The sequence below is a fragment of the Temnothorax curvispinosus genome, unplaced genomic scaffold (genome assembly GCF_003070985.1).
Source record: "Temnothorax curvispinosus isolate PA1 unplaced genomic scaffold, ASM307098v1 QBEX01000085.1, whole genome shotgun sequence".
NCBI lineage: Eukaryota > Metazoa > Arthropoda > Insecta > Hymenoptera > Formicidae > Temnothorax > Temnothorax curvispinosus.
In genome coordinates this window covers 10,482-27,479 of record NW_020209865.1, presented here as the reverse complement: position 1 = coordinate 27,479, position 16,998 = coordinate 10,482, and the positions used below count along the sequence as shown (strand labels likewise).

Sequence of the window (16,998 nt, the reverse complement as noted above, 5' to 3'; positions counted from 1 at the left end):
CATTGAGCGAGCTAAAATCTCTGTATTCGGGAGGGTGAGGACGTTTATGGCCGATAGGGTAAGAGGGAAAGGTGGCGAAGAAAAGGAAAATTGGAGAGGGAGGGGGGCAAAGGGAGAGAAGGAGGCTGACAATAGAATCGGTAGTAGAGGTGGTGGGTGAAGAAAGGTGTTAGGGGGCTAGGGGAAGAGAAGAAATATGCAGAGAAGTATATACGGGGCGGGAGGGTTAAAAAAAGAGCAGAGATGAGAGTCTAAAGTTCATTATAGTTACAGAAGGAGACAAAGGCAAAGAGACGGAAGGGCAGCGGAGAGGAGGATATATGAACATAAGTTCTAACGATGGAGGAGAGGAAAATGAGGTGGAGAATTGTGGAGAAAGCAAAGGAGGAGAGGGCAAAAAGAAGAAAAGATAGAGCAACGAATAGGAGGAGCTGGGTGCAGGACAGGGAATAGAGGTGGGATGAGGAGAGGAAGGGCTGAGAGAAAGAGTAAGGCAAGAAGGAGGGCGGCGGGGAAGAATATAGAAAGGGGGAGGGGGAAGGAGAAGGAGCGAGGAAGGGAAGGAGGGAACAAGAGTGTAAGAGGTCGCAGTTTGATTAGTTTTATTATGCGAGGGAAAGGGCTCCTCCGCCTATTTGTGTACTGTTTATACACATGTACTATACACATGTGCATAAACAGTACACAAATAGGCGGGGAGGGGCTCCGCCGCAGGCCCCTTCCCCCGCATAATAAAACTAATCAAACTCCCAGCATGATACCTAACTGCAATCAAGACGCTTGGTTATTCCGCATGATTGACCAGTCATTCTGCAGAATTGACCAGTCAATACTAGGAATGCCGTGGGTTTTGACCATAATATATTTTATACATATATTTATTTAAAATTGAAAGAAAGCCAAGTAATGCATTATAAGTACATATATTTTTCAAATTCGCGCACTTTTTGCATGCGCGTGCAGCCACGGAGCTGTAACGGAGCACATACAGTTTTTTGCCTTTTTTATCGAAACCGTGATCTAACAAACATTTTAATTAGTTTATTCGGGATTAACAAACGGTTCCGCATTGATTAAACCCGTTTTGAAACAAAAACTGTAAAGAATCGGCTATATTAACACTAAAAATTATTTTCGTGTTTACATAAAACCTATTAACTAACAAATGTTTAAATTAGTTTAACAATTACTTACAAACAACTAACAAACCATTCGTAAAAAAAATGTTTTAAGTCGAAGTTGTCTGGCTAACTTCATTGAGGTGATGTTCTTTATAAGAATCTTTCTATACAGAACAGAAATGTTGTAAGAATTAACACTGTGTAGACATTACATTGTAACATTGTAATATTATGTGTAAGTTGCAAATTGTTTCTGCAATGTTGCTGCAAGATTGTGGTAACGTCAAGATATCGACCTTTAGAAACATTGCAATATAAACGGCAACGTTACAATGAAAGTATTAATACGTTGCCACAGATATGTCATTTACTAGATACATTTGACGAATAAAGGAGAGTTTACACACGCAATAATTTTAGTGGCGCCAACTGACTGGCATTCATTGGCGCCAGAAACCGACTGGCAAACTCACAAGTGTTTACACAGTGATTGGCGTATAATATGGAAAATATTTAACATTTATTAAACACACAGTAAATAACAGCAAGCATGCGCATGTGACTACGGGGCATGTTTATGTCGTCGATATGGCAGCATGACCTAAATAATCGTCAACTTTAAAGCTGGATTTAGACAGGACGCGTCAAGCGTCAAGCAGCGAGCAGCAACCAATCAGCGAGGCGATATTTTCTACGCCACTGCTGATATCACTTCGCTGATTGGGTTGCTACTCGCTGCTTGACGCTTGACACGTCCTGTTTAAATCCAGCTTAACGATTAATATCTCGCGAGGCAGAGGGCACTTTTTTGCCAGATTCTTTTGTTTCGTACAAAAACGCGTCGATTGAGCTTAATTTTATCAATATTTTAAGGTGAAGCCCCTAAACTGTATAATTACCAAATAATTTTTAGTGTTAATATATAAATTACTTCCTTTAGCACTAATACAAACTTGCATTATAAGTATATTATATACACGTTTTAAATTTGCGCACTTTTTGCATGCGCATGTGGCCACGGAGCTGTGACGGAGCACATACAGTTTTCGCCTTTTTTATCGAAACCGTGATCCAACAAACGTTTTAATTAGTTTATTCGGGACCAAAAAACGATTCCGCATCGATTAAACCCGTTTTAAAACAAAAACTGTAAAGAATTCTATATTTATTGGCTATGTTAACACTAAAAATTATTTTCGTGTTTACACAAAACCTATTAACTAACAAATGTTTAAATTAGTCTAACAATCACCTACAAACGACTAACAAACAATGCGTATAAAAAATGTTTTAAGTCAAATTTGTTCAGCTAACTTTATTGAGGTGGGAACATCAGACTAAGTAAGACTAACAAACTACTTGCAATGAATAAACAGAGATTAAGGGCCCGGACACATAGAAGAACTTAAGCAATAAGACGTGTAAGCAGTAGGGAAATCAACAGTTTAGTATCGTCTATAATGGCAGCAGGAATAGTAGATTAAGATTATAAGACGTCAGAGTAAGCTGGTTTTCCAGTGTAATAGGGCGTACAATAAGGCCGTAAGCGAAATAGTTGAGTAAAGGCCTTTACATATAAAAAATCCCGTAAAGACGTAAAACGTAAGCGTAAGAAAATCGACCAATCCCAATCGAGTATTTTCCCTTACTGGGAACTTACGCATAATAGTCGATTGGGATTGGTCAATTTTCTTACACTTACGTTTTACGTCTTACGGGATTTTATGTGTGAAAGCCTTAAACCGTAGGAAATGGGATTCAATCATTTTGCTTACGACCTTACTGTAAGCCCTATTACACCGGAAAACCAGCTTACTCTGACGTCTTATAATCTTAATACACTACTCCTGCTGCCATTGTAAACAACGCTTTTAAATTCGCTTACGTTATGCCTTAAGTTTTACTTTTGACTGTAATTGGGTTATGCCGGGATTACGATGAATTTAACGTAACGGAACGCGACGGACGCGAAGTAACGTAACGTGAACTTAAGAAATTACGATCGCCGTAACGTGAAGCAGCGTGCATTTGAAAAATGATTTGACAGCGTGGTGTGAATAGAAGATTTGTTGTCATTCTCGTTGGTAGTTCCTGCTTGGTAATTCCAAATGAATTCTGCTATGAGGCATTATTATCAGTATTTAAACTTAATTTTGGCCGGATATTTGTATCTTCAACTGCGGAAGAAGAAACGAGTACGAACCGTTGGTGTGAGAGATTTTTCGGAGAAGAACCCAGTTTGGTGATGGACATAATTTACTTGAAGAACTCCGTTTTCGTGATCTACATTTTTTTTTTATTTACACAAGGATGAATGTCCAAAGGTAAGATTTAATGATTGTCTAGTATAAAATATAATCATTTTTACAAATTAATGTCTGCTTTCCTACATTCTGGTACCTCTTGATCTTGCTTGGTCTACTGATAAAGAAGCGCTTAGATAAATATTTTTCTGGCACAGAGTTTATTTTTACAAATTATATGTTCGCTTTCTTAGATTCGAGTATCTCCTGAGCTTGGTTGGTCCACTGATAAAGAAGCGAGAAATGTACACTGCTCTTTCACCCACTCAGAGGCTTGCTATGACATTGAGGTAAGATCATCAATGTTCGCTTATCTTATTAATTAAGTCTCAGGAGTCGATTCAATTTGTAAATTTGCTTTGCAGATTCTTGGCAGCAGGAGACAGTCAGTATACTCTGAGCTTTTCCTATCGATGTGGCCAGAGCACTGTATCTCAGATCCTGGCCGAATGCTCTGGCCACATCGATAGGAAATGCTCAGAGTATACTGACTGTCTCCTGCTGCCAAGAATCTGCAAAGCAAATTTACAAATTGAATCGACTCCTGAGATTTAATTAATAAGATAAGCGAACATTGATGATCTTACCTCAATGTCATAGCAAGCCTCTGAGTGGGTGAAAGAGCAGTGTACATTTCTCGCTTCTTTATCAGTGGACCAACCAAGCCCAGGAGATACTCGAATCTAAGAAAGCGAACATATAATTTGTAAAAATAAACTCTGTGCCAGAAAAATATTTATCTAAGCGCTTTTTTATCAGTAGACCAAGCAAGATCAAAAGGTACCAGAATGTAGGAAAGCAGACATTAATTTGTAAAAATGATTATATTTTGTACTAGACAATCATTAAATCTTACCTTTCGACATTCATCCTTGTGTAAATAAAAAAAAGGGTGGATCACGGAAACGGAGTTCTTCAAGTAAATTATGTCCATCACCAAACTGGGTTCTTCTCCGAAAAATCTCTCTCACACCAACGGTTCGTACTCGTTTCTTCTTCCGCAGTTAAAGATACAAATATCCGGCCAAAATTAAGTTTAAATACTGATAATGCCTCATAGCAGAATTCATTTGGAATTACCAAGCAGGAACTACCAACGAGAATGACAACAAATCTTCTATTCACACCACGCTGTCAAATCATTTTTCAAATGCACGCTGCTTCACGTTACGGCGATCGTAATTTCTTAAGTTCACGTTACGTTACTTCGCGTCCGTCGCGTTCCGTTACGTTAAATTCATCGTAGGGCCAAAGCACATATGACAGTCGTAGTCGTGGACGTAAGTAACGCACAAGCTTTGGCGTATCCTGATCTGTCAGGTCGGGGTCTACGACCGTCGTATATCGCTACGCCATGTTATGTGCTTTGGCCCGTAATCCCGGCATTACTGCTTAAGTTTTACGGCTTAAGTTCTTCTATGTGCCCGGGCCCTGCGGGGTCTACAATGCGAGTCGCAAGTCGTAAGTCGTAAGAAATTAATCAATTACAGTCGAATTTGAGGAGAATAATCGACTGTGATTGGTCAATTTAAGACTTATGACTTGCATTGTAGACCCTACATAATATATTTAATCACAGACATAGGAAGATGTAGACCGAGTGTAAACCTGCAAAGCTACGGATAAGCGCGGTAAGAGCGGGTTAGGTGTAAATTTGGCTGTGGCGGTCAGCTGTCCGCCACGAACGTGCGACGGTGCGCGCGCGGCGCGGGCAGCAGCGCGGGCTTGCGCGGCAAGAGAGTTCGACTCGCGCCCGCTACGCGACGTATCACCAGTATCTTTTGCTCGTAATTAAAATTCGACATCAATTCTATAACTAGAGCCGCTCAGCAGGGTTTCTCCAGCGTTCTCAGGATCGCCAGTCAAGGGGTGCTCACTACCCGGGCCTCTGACATAATATAACCCTTTTGATTACGGAGTGTGCTTCTCTAAGGCTTCTTTTTTTCTTCTTTTATTTTATTGGCTCCTGCCTCTTTTCAGAAGACAATACGGCCAGCATTTGCCACTGTTTGTTTACAAAGTCTGGAACACTGTTAGCGTAGCGAGGTCTAAATGGAAATATTAGAAGTCTGTTGTGAGTGGGAACCGATGCAGACAGTAACAGTCGCAATACTTTCAAAAATTTTTCCTGTCGGACAAAACACGTCCGAACTGGTCCGCGCAAGTTCTGCGAATGCTTCTCTGAGGCCTTTATTCATACCTGCTTTGCAAGGCATTAACTTTCTGTTGTATAGACTCGACAGACACCCTGCCGCGGAAAGGTTTCCGGGGTTGTTACGACCCAGCCCGACGGGCAGTATCGAATTTGGTGGAGACCAAAGTGCTGCCTTTCCTGAGTCCAATCTTGATCCCGATTCCTGTACCTCAAGTAGCAAAGTGACGACATAATAACGTCTATTTTTAGTCATTTTTGGTCTATGACGTCGGCGACTAATAATGGACGTTTATAAGACGTCATTTCTTAGACCATCTAAAGACGTTATTTTAAAAATGTCTTAAAGTCGTCCAAATAAGGTCTTTTTGTAACATTACTATTTTTACTTCTTAATATTGTATAATAAAGTAATAATAAAATAAAAACCACAAAATTAACTACAATATGTTTGTTTCGCAACTTTATAATTGAAGTGGTGAATTTATGTTATAAGTGGATGTAGTTGCGTGTGATTATAGTTTTATAATAACTATTTCATGCAGTGTTATAGCTATCAAGAAGATATCATTACAAGATTTTTGAACACTTTAAAGATGTACCGTTATAGACAAGTACAGTTAATAAGGAAGCATCAGAGTTAGAATATCGTCACTGTCCACTGGATCATCGAAGTCAAGCAACACGGGCGCGATACTGTACTAGGATAAGTGACCGCTTTGAGAGAGCGGCTATACGCACACGATATGTAAAGAAACAGTTAAAAAAGCGTTTTTTTTTCTAGAATATAAAGAAAAAGAACGTTTTTTAAATAAACGTTTATCAAGTGGACATTTTAACATTTTAATTTCATAGAAAACATTTGTAGAAACCGGTATGTCGTACATTAGTTCTATTTTTGCCGTCAATAATACGTCAGAAAATGACGTCGTGTGGATGTGACATATCGACGTCATTTTCGGGTTTCACCTATTTAGGACGTCTGATTGGTCATTTTGTGACCAAAATTTACCGTCATTGTGACGTTATTTTGCTACTTGGGACATACCTAAGACCAAGACTAAAGGTCCGTTCCCGATCTCCAAGGTGGAGACTTTTACTGCCGTGGAAGCTACACCTCATAGACCTGCCGCCCCGAGTACTACGCATCCGGCTCCTACCCGATCCGACCAATCCGAGCACTCCTGGGATATCTGTCTGCGGCGATGCAGACTGACCACATCTTCTGGACGCCTCTTTGAGCTCGGCCTCCTTGAATCCGTTCAGGGGGTGGACACTTCTTTGTATAATCTCGGATCGTCGAATAGTTCCACCCAGTGCCACATAGGCTAGATGGCGCAAGCGTTATTACCAACACAATCAAAAGTAATCATGTAGGTGAGCGCGTCACGTGATTACTAATACAGTGTCTGCGGTCAACAAAGTCAAGCAAAGAAAGTTAACAGTCAACGTACGTTGTGTGCAATACTCCATCATCAGGTAATTATTTTGTCCGAAATTATTTTTGAAGCGTGTTACTCATGGTCCTAACGTAAATAGCATAAATAACTACAATACTTATTCTTAGAGAAGCATCCGAAAGATGTATAAGTAGAATATTTTTTAGATATCTTGTAAGATATATTTTAGACATTTACGTTGTAAAATATACCAATGTTTATAAATTTATTTTTGGTAAAATTTATCACAGGTAAATTTATAATCATTGGACTTACTTTGGTTTTTTATAACCTATTTTATTTATTATATCTATCTTATATGCTATTGTTGTCTTACATAATTATTAATATCTCTTTTAAATAAATAATTTGCTATTTCGATAGTTGCCAACAGTTTGTTATCTTGTAAGTATTAAATATAAGCATTATATTATTAAATATAAGCATTATTTCAGTTATTATGAGACAAGCATGTATTGTGCCAGGTTGTGCTTCAAATGCACGAACCCCGGCACACATATTCCCAAAGAATGTTAATCAACGTTTGTTATGGCTAAAAAAATTAAAAATAGAAAACATAGAACATGTTATAAGTCTTGCAAGGTGCAAACTACGTGTCTGCTATAAATATTTCTCTGATGACGATTACATTTATTCTGCCAAATGTATAGCAGCAAGTAATAATATTGATTCTCAGCAAGCCTTAATATCTGATTGCAACTTAGAATTTTGTCCAGATATTATTGCATTAGAACCACTGCAGTCAGCACATGAAAATCAAGACATTAGATATGCTACATACATACAAGAGGTAAAACACATTTTTTACTGTATATTCTTTCTTATTTCAATTTATTTATATTACTACATGAAGAACAATAAGTAAAATTGCAATGTTATTATAGCATGACATGAACAGTAATAGAAGTAATGAAGTAATGAACAGTAGTATAGAAGTAATGAACAGTAATGAAGTAATAGAAGAAACATTATTGTCTAATGCAATAATGGAACATGTGCAACATACTGAAGGCGAAACGAGAGACAAAGTTACAAACTTTGCATATAAAAGACATGAAAGGCAGGTACGAAAATAGTGAGATTTTTTATTTAATTTTTTAATCTTTTCTAATATTTTTTGGTATTAATATGTAAGAAGTATCATATTTTAGGATGAAGTGCTAGCTACCCCAAATCGAAGACAACAAGAAACTAATGTACGTTTGTTCAAACGAAGAACGTTACTACTAGATTGTAGAAGACAAGCTGATCTTACACCAAAAGCAGCCAAGTTGTATAAAATAGCAAGAAACCTTTTTAAAAGAAAAAGGTGCATAGAAGCACAAAATTCTAGTATGAGGAGGATTTTAAGAACGAGTAAACGTCTTCAGAGTACAAATTTTATTGAACAATACGAAGGACTTTCTAAAACACAAAGAATATTAATTCAGATGCAATTACGGACTGCCCAACAGCCATCCCACGTGAGTTGAAATATAAGTAGATTCTCAGTACTGTCAGTATTTGTCATAACATATCTTCTAATAGAGGAGTATTATCCAACAGATCGAACAAGCACATTTATCAGTATGTGCAGAACGTGCTGATCAGCCGTTCAACACGGACTACATGTTTGTGGTAGGCTTATTTTTTTTTTTTATGTGCATGCTATGGTATACAGGCTTATTTTTATTTTATATTTTTTCTACTATTTTTTAATAGGGAATTATTAACTATTTTGTACACGTACATAAGCTTTAAACGTTTAATGCATGGAGAGCTACTAATTATTGCGCTTAAATAGTTCACGGTTAATTTTTATTATTTTTAAAGCCTTCATACGTAATGTTGTGTTTTCAAAAGTATAAAATATTTTTTGACAAATAACTCCTTAATTATACAATGCAATATGAATGTACTTGTTTGCATGATGCACTAATAATGACTATCAATATTTAGTTTAAAATGCACGTCCACAAACTGTTATAATAATGTTGTTTTTAGGTCAGACGATATACCGTGGATGAAAAGATCCTAGCCATATCTCTTTTGCAGCGTTCCCCTAAATGTTATTCATTGATACAAAACTTATATAATATGCCTAGCTCGAAAACGTTGAAACGTCTACTACAGAAAGTTGTATTAAAGCCTGGCTTATGTAAAATTATTATAAGATATTTACATGAGAAAGCAAAAAAGATGCATAACAAGGACAAATATTGCATTCTCATGTGGGACGAAATTGCTTTAACACCACACATACAATATGACTCCAAAAATGATCTTATTACTGGCTTTGAAGACTGGGGGATGAGGAGAACTAATAAATTTGCAGATCACGTTCTAGTGTTCATGTTACGAGGCTTATACAGTGGCTGGAAAATGCCAATTTCATTTGGATATTGCGATAGCCAAACTAAAACACCTCAATTACTGCGTTGTATAAAGCAAATAATTACTGCTGTAAACAAAACTGAACTTGAAATTGTCGCCACTGTTTGCGATCAAGGATCCTCCAATGTGGCAGCAATCAATACATTGTTGAAAGATACTGCACGAAAATTGTGGAAACAGGGAACAGAACACCGTATGTATAGTTTTATAAGTACAAAATATTAAAAAGTAAGAAAATGTACTGAGAGTATTGAATGTGTATCTTGAAAGGATGAGGTAAACATTATGAAAATTAACAGATTTATTACATTTCAACAAATAAAATCGTAGATACTCTATTCTTCGCTTTTGTAAATGTCAACCTCGTTTCAAGATACACAATCGATCTTGTGAGCATTTTGTATGGTGATGTTGTATGGCGATGCAAATATATGTATATGTAAATATATATGTACATTGTTATAGGCCGTGCATTCGAAGTAGATGGTAAAGAAATTATACCATTTTTTGATCCTCCTCATCTAATTAAAGGTGTACGCAACAATTTGCTTAATAAAGATTTGGAAATTAATATTTCACGTACAAGTAAAAGCAGACAATTTGCTTCGTGGAAAACGATTGAATTAGCCTACAAAATTGATACCAATGTTAATAATTTTAATCGTATGTTATCGAAAATTACGGAAGAACATGTGGTTCCTGACAAAATTAAAAAAATGAGAGTGAAAAATGCTACACAAATATTTAGTAGCACCTTCTCAGCTTATATTGGGTTGTTTTCCCATATGCAAGGTAAACATTTTTCATATATGTAACTAAATACAATTAGTGATAAATGGAAACATACCATCTTGCATAAGGAAATGCTTCTCAATTTGTAATTAATACTTGACATACTTTTTCAGGGCATGTTGATACGCGAATAGGTCCTTTAAGTATACCTAAAGAAGAAGCAGTTACAATGAGCAAGACACTACAGTTTTTTAACGATTTATTTGACTCCGTAAACGGATACACAACAAAGCCGGAAGCACCTTTGCGCTCAGTGGTAAAAGAGAATAGTGTTCATCACGAATTTTGGAAGGATGCCATACGGCGTCTTAAGGCAATGAGATACGTACATCCTGTTTCGAAGAAACCATTGACAGGATCTTTATGTATACAAAATTGGATTAAAAGTATTGACGCTTTTCAAGATTTATGGACAGTATTGCAAGAAAAAGATTTTAAACAATTTAAGCCACGTTACGTCAACCAAGATCCTTTGGAAAATTTCTTTGGATGTATACGCTCGACAGGTGGCAGGGATATTAATCCCACTTGTACCAACTTCTGTGGAGCATACAAAGTGCTACTTATTAATAATTTATCATCGCGACATTCAATCGGACAAAATTGCGAGAATATTTGTGATGGCCATTTGTTATTCTCTTTAAAAGATTTTATTTCTGAAGCACATGAAGATGACGCCAAGTTTGATGAGGTCGAAGAAGATGAATGCGCTCACATCGTTGAAAGTTCCTCAGAAGAAATAAATGAAAACAGATGTAACTTACAAGATAGAAGTGTATATAATATATTAAAAAATAATTTGTTAATAAAAGCATCATTCAAGCACTGTGCTGCATGTAGAGCTACTATAACAGACAGTGCAATCTTGCAACAAATACTGAAAAGGGCAGAAACTTTGGTGAAGAAATATATTACCAGATTTTGCTTTAAGTCTAAAATTAAAAGTATTATTGAACGTGAAATGGAAAAACAATTCGATTTCACCTTTATAAAATGTCAGCAACATGATGCACAACTGAAAAATGCAATATTGTCTACTATTATTACTACCTGCCTTAAAAAATTTTGTACAGCAGTAAATAGATGTTTTAATAGCAAATATACATCTACAACGAAAAATCCTGTTCTCATATTCGCCCAAATAAAGTATCGATCAAGGATAAAAAAAAAACGTGAACCAAAATCAGGTATAATAACATATATAACATGTACATACATACTAATGTGCACACAACTATTTTTTTCATATTATAATTTATAATATTTATCATTTCATGCACAAATGTTTATTTGCAGTACAACAAAATGGAGATGCAGTACAGAAATAAAAATACTTTTTGCCAGAACAATTACAAATCAGAAATAAAGTACGATTTTGAACAAGGTAACGCACGAAGACTAAGTCACGGATTGGAGAACAGAACAAAAGCTGAATTCAGAAACGGCCGGATTAAGCGTATATTATATTAATGGATTATTTTATATAATGGAGCGTGTTTGTAATAGCCAAACCGGTGCTTAGGTAACAATTAAGATTCGTATATGTAGACGTTGCTGGCGCATACGGCTTTACATCGTACATTTAAAATTATTATATACTTTTGCTAAACTTGTATACACCAAATCTAATTTTATTTTAATAAAATACTGTAAATATATATTTACATGTTTATATATAAAAATATTTGCAGTCTTTTATTCTAAGAAATAATCATATCTTACTGTTGGGGATTCCCCCAATTTATTAATGTAAAATTGTATCCGTCCGTCAGATGTACTGCGATATACTTTTTGTTTGCTTCTCACGCAAAATTCTCGATTAGTTCGGCACCGCCGGAAGGAACCGATCCGCGCCGAAGGCGAGCGCGCGTCAGCATCCCCACGCGGCTCGCCCGACCGCCGGCCTCCCTTCCAACAAACCCGCCGCGCCGCGGTATATAAGCCGGCGCTCCGACAGGAGCCAGCACTTCGTCTTAGCTCCGACTCTCTGCTGCCTTCGACGAAGCCTACCCCATCCAATATCCCAGGGTACACGCAAAAGGAGGTCCGGTGTTTCGAGCCTCTACTGAGGGTTCTCAGAGTGTTCCCGAACTCCATCCAACTTACTCCCGACGGCCATGGTTCAGCGAGGTCGAGTGTACTCAGCCTCGTTACGAGGGTTTTCGTAGCCATCGCCCCGGGCGTCCGCACATACTGATCGCGTTTCCGCCCGCGTGCAAATGCAACATAACAGACCGCGCCGAAAGGAGTATAGAGTAGGATAAAACCGCGTTTCGGTAGAATCGCTCTTTATGTAACACCGCGCTTCAAACTCTACAAGTCACAGCGCGCCGAGTGCAATCGCACTAATTTATCTGTATACCTCGCGTTTCGTCAGTTTTGTTTCATTATATCGAATAAAGTTTATATGTATTATAAATCAATTGCTATCTTTTGGGCCTTCCACTCAACTTCCTAACAAGCGATCGAGTCCGCGTTCAACTGAAACCCCGGTCGTCTCATAGTTAAAGGGCTGAACAAAGCCACTCGCAATTATCTCGCGTTCTCGCGGAACGGATTCGGCGATTCGTTCGGCGCGTTTATTGCGCGCCCGAACACTTACAGATATATAACTATTGAAACAAGAAACAGAATTTTTTTTAACTTGAAATATATTAATTATTTTGCCACGATTAAAAGTTATGTAGTTTTATAGTTTTCATCAAATAAAGTCAAAAATGTGTTTGCAAAGTAAAATTCTCATTGTTTCTTGCTTCAATAATTATTTTTGTCCTTTATTTTTGAATAGAAAGTATAGAGCACTGGTGGCTACAACTATACATATATATATGTATATCTCGGTATATATATTGCGGTAGAATCGATATATGTCGCATCGATTTTAGTTCTGGATGTATGCTGCATAGCCCAGATGGCAGCACAACGATCCGAGAAAAATAGGAGTAGAGTGTCCACCCCCTGAATCCGTTTGAGTCTTCAACCTACCACACCAAAGGGGAAGCCGAGGACTCCTGGGCGAAATCTGTTCCTGCGGAAGGATCTGAGCGCGAAGAAGAGGTCCCTAATAAACGACCGTTAGGATTAACCGATTCGCCAATAGTTTACGGGAAAAGAAGGCCGTATGTAGATTTAGATTTAGCTTTATGTAATGTGTAGGCAACGCGCTGAGGATGACCCCAAAAAAGGGTTGAAACGTACGTATTGTAATTGACATTCTAATAGTGATTGACATTTTATTAAAATTTTAGCGAAAATAATCTACGCTTGGCTCTTATTGCCTAATTGAGTTTAATATTTCATATATTGAGCCTTTAGATATATTAATTCAAACAAGATATTTATTTAAGTAAAACGCGTCGAAGTACACTACATATGTCGCTACGGAGCATGCGCGTGCGGCCACGGAGCATGCGCATGTGGCCGCGGGGCATGTTTGTAGTCGCTACATCTTATCGGTATGACAGGTCTCATAACCTGATAGTCGTCAACTTTAACTGTTAATATTTCGCTTCGCGGGGCAGAGCGACACTTTTTTCTGCCAGATTCTTTCGTTTCACGCAAAAACGCATCGATTAAGCCTAAGCTCAACGAAATCGGTGAGGAAGCCACAATTCTGCATATTTACCGAAAGTGATAAATTTTTCAGAGCTGTAAAGAAGAAGAAGGAAGAAAGAAGAACTTTAAGCTAGGATAACCATAGTATAACCTAACCTCTCTTATTATCCAAATAATCTGTTATTATGTTTACGCGAGCGTAAACATAGTATGTATAATCCATACAATTACTTATTCCTAACTTAATATATTTGTATATATTTGCAGCAGTGCGCAGTATATTAAAATGGTGCGAAAATATTGCGTGCCTGGATATGCATCTGGAAAGAAAGCACCGTCGCATTAGTTTCCACGAAATTTCGAACGTCGTCTAGAATGGTACAAAGCTTTAAACATGAAACCAGTGGAAGGCTCTGATGAACTAAAGTTGAGAGTATGCTACAAGCACTTTCGCAACAGTGACTACAATTGCTCTCTAAAATTACGTGTCTTATTAAGTAATGCTGTCCCTGTCATCAATATGGCAGTTGAAAGGAATGTTACGGAAACTGAGTTAGAAATGTTACAAGAGACAAATATGGACATGACAAGGAATATAGAGATGTAGACATGAGACACATGTAGATATGATAGGGAACGCAGAAGAGGAAGATCCAATAGAAGTCAAGTTACATGAATTGAAAACACAACAGCAGAGGACTGAAGAAATTTTAACCGACCATAGTGACACATTAATGCTGCAGCAGAAATAGATAAAAAACATTTTACAAAACTAAGAAAATAATAAAGCATTAGCGCAAAAAATAACGGCCTTAAAACATACAGTGGATCAACTGGTGCAAGTAACTAAACAAAAGCATGCAAGACCCGATCTTCAAGATTGTACACGCAAAATTGCCTTGTCCCCAAGAGGTAGACAACTATATATTACTACGGTTAAATTAAAGAGAGATAAAAGGTATCTGAAGAGACTATGTAAAAAATATAAGCAGGAAAGCCGATCAAATACTATTACAATGCGCACTACAGATTATAAAGGCAGAGCAGATAATAGTGCAATGATATGTCAACAATTCATTGATATGATAATAAGAAATAATGATTTAGCGCCACAGGTAAACAAGTAAAACTACCCAAAAGAGAACAGTTATAGGGTGGTATTCATAATCAAATCTTATATTTAAGATCGTCTTAAGTACACACACACACACACGCACACGCACACGCACACGCATACAAACACGCCATATTGATTTTTAGTTCCTAACGTAGGGTGTCCCATGTCAGAGGGCACCACTAACGCTGGACATGCGAAGTACATGGGAGTTTGTAGGCCCTGGTGAAAACCTGAGCGCACCTATCCTTACCATACCCCCACATCGGCTATTTCCGTACAGTTCGGATATGTTTGGCGTTTTGGCCAAAGCATGATGGCGATGGGGGAACGTCTTTCTCGATAAATCAGGCGCTCAACTATGTGGAGCTGGAGGGGATGCGCTGGTATGCGCTCGGCAGCGTATTTCCTCCACATGCTGCCAACGCACACCAAAGCGAAGGCACATCCGTGTGCTGTTGAGCGTCCGAATATTTTCGAGTCCAACCGAAGTTTGTCGAGCTTACACTTTACTCCCATCCCGCGTTATTGTACCCCTCTTTGCCACAGTAGTACTTACGCTCGGTCTATATCTTCCTGTGTCTGTATTTAACTTTTAGACTGCCGGTATTTTTTTTATTAATTTTTTTTTATTAGTGTTTTTCTTTTCTCAAAAAATTATTTATCAAGAGACACGGTAGTGTCTCGCGCCAAGTACACGCGAAGCGAGACGCACCGTGACTCTTTTATGCGACGCGACGAGTTGTAAGTACCCGAGATTCTGAAATCTTGATAATGACTAAACGGATCGAGTTCTGAGTAGGCTCAATTGATAGCTTGGGGTCGATTTATACATTAAGTGTTTTTATTTTTTTTCTACGTGCCCTACGAACGGAGATATTACGATGCAAAGTCCAAAATGTAAATATTTTTTATTAAGATACGTCGTTATCGTCGTCGCCGTGTCACTTTCACTTTTTTGACACTATGCGGCGCTAATATCGCTTTTAATGATAAACCGTGCGCGCGTTATTATCGACCTAGCAGGTAAATCAGGTCGATCGATATATGTACTTTTTTATTACTTCTTCTCCGCGTGTGCAGCGACATTTTTATTGACCTAGCAGGTATATTATCAACCCAGCGAGTAAATCCATTCGAGTCGATATATCGATATATGTACGTGTGCGTACTGCACTCAGTGCAGTCAGTACGTTCAGCGCGATGTCAGTCAGTTATAATCTAGAAATAGTGACGATCGTGACCGTCGCCGCGTGATAGATAGTGAAATATATATTGACGGCAGGGAGCTGATACCGAGGAGATCAAGAAGCCAGGGGCCATATTCTGTTCCGCTAAAATCCGCTTACCGACAATTGTCGGTGTCGTTGCGCAGGTTTTACACGATATGAAAAACCTGCGCAACGACACTTATCGAACCGACAGTTGTCGGTAGGCAGGAACGGAATACGGGTCCAGTTCATATGAGGCGTTTCTGCCGCGCGATTGCAGCCGCGCGTTAACGTTTGCACGAGCCGCGTGCTGTCGCGAAGCAAGGTGCGACAACGCGCGCATACGCGCGTACGTGAAACGGCGAGTGTCCTATGGGTCTAAAATGCCGCAAAGCGTATCGTAGACGCTCGTCGTCACGCGTACGCCGTTTTGCGTACGCACGTATGCGCGTGTTGTCGTACCTCGCCTCGCGATAACGCGCGGTCACGCGCGGCAGCGCAACCGTGCGTCAAAACCGCCTCGTGTGAACAGACTCTAAGAAGGAAGGTGTATTCAAAATTGCACACGTACATACGTACATGCTGTCTTGTATAAGTTGCTAAAATTAAAGAGGACGAAAAAGTGATCTGTATCTATGCACGTTTGACAGGCGCTTTTTTTGCTTCCTCATAGAGGAAGCTTTGTTTTCGTAAACTTCGTATATGAACCTTTGATTGGGTATAAAGTTGAGTCTAATCAACCAAATTTAAATGAATTATATATGAAATAGGGGTAGAAGAAACAAAAAAAAGATTATTTTTTGAGTTTTTGATGCTAATATGTTCAGAGTGTTTCAAAACGTCGAAAAATTGCATTACAAAAAATGTCCGTATGTGTGTGTGTGTGTGTGTGTGTGTGTGTGTGTGTGTGTGTGTGT

The 16,998-nt window shown here is 38.3% G+C and overlaps 1 protein-coding gene across 5 annotated transcripts; it reads left to right on the top strand.

Annotated features, from left to right (window-relative positions):
- The first annotated feature begins 3,037 nt into the window (after positions 1-3,037).
- Positions 3,038-11,840, top strand: LOC112456393. 5 transcript variants are annotated; one of them, XM_025018989.1, is made up of 11 exons: positions 3,038-3,445; positions 3,619-3,714; positions 6,663-7,055; positions 7,471-7,826; positions 7,921-8,100; positions 8,188-8,499; positions 8,582-8,653; positions 9,020-9,602; positions 9,875-10,201; positions 10,315-11,388; positions 11,498-11,840. In XM_025018989.1, the coding sequence occupies exons 4-11, from the start codon at positions 7,476-7,478 to the stop codon at positions 11,527-11,529; spliced, it is 2,931 nt and encodes a 976-aa protein (XP_024874757.1). In that variant the 5' UTR covers positions 3,038-3,445; positions 3,619-3,714; positions 6,663-7,055; positions 7,471-7,475; the 3' UTR covers positions 11,530-11,840. The 5 variants fall into 5 exon arrangements, with proteins under 5 accessions (XP_024874757.1, XP_024874686.1, XP_024874994.1 ...); XM_025018918.1 differs by having other exon boundaries at positions 3,038-3,714; XM_025019226.1 differs by lacking the exon at positions 8,582-8,653 and having other exon boundaries at positions 3,038-3,714.
- Positions 11,841-16,998: the final 5,158 nt, after the last annotated feature.

Bases quoted from the DNA above. Each gene is read 5' to 3' on its own strand.
- LOC112456393 (XM_025018989.1), top strand. From the start codon at position 7,476: ATGAGACAAGCATGTATTGTGCCAGGTTGTGCTTCAAATGCACGAACC. The intron at 7,827-7,920 runs GTAAAACACATT...ATGTTATTATAG, and splicing joins ATGCTACATACATACAAGAG to CATGACATGAACAGTAATAG. The intron at 8,654-9,019 runs GTAGGCTTATTT...TGTTGTTTTTAG, and splicing joins ACACGGACTACATGTTTGTG to GTCAGACGATATACCGTGGA.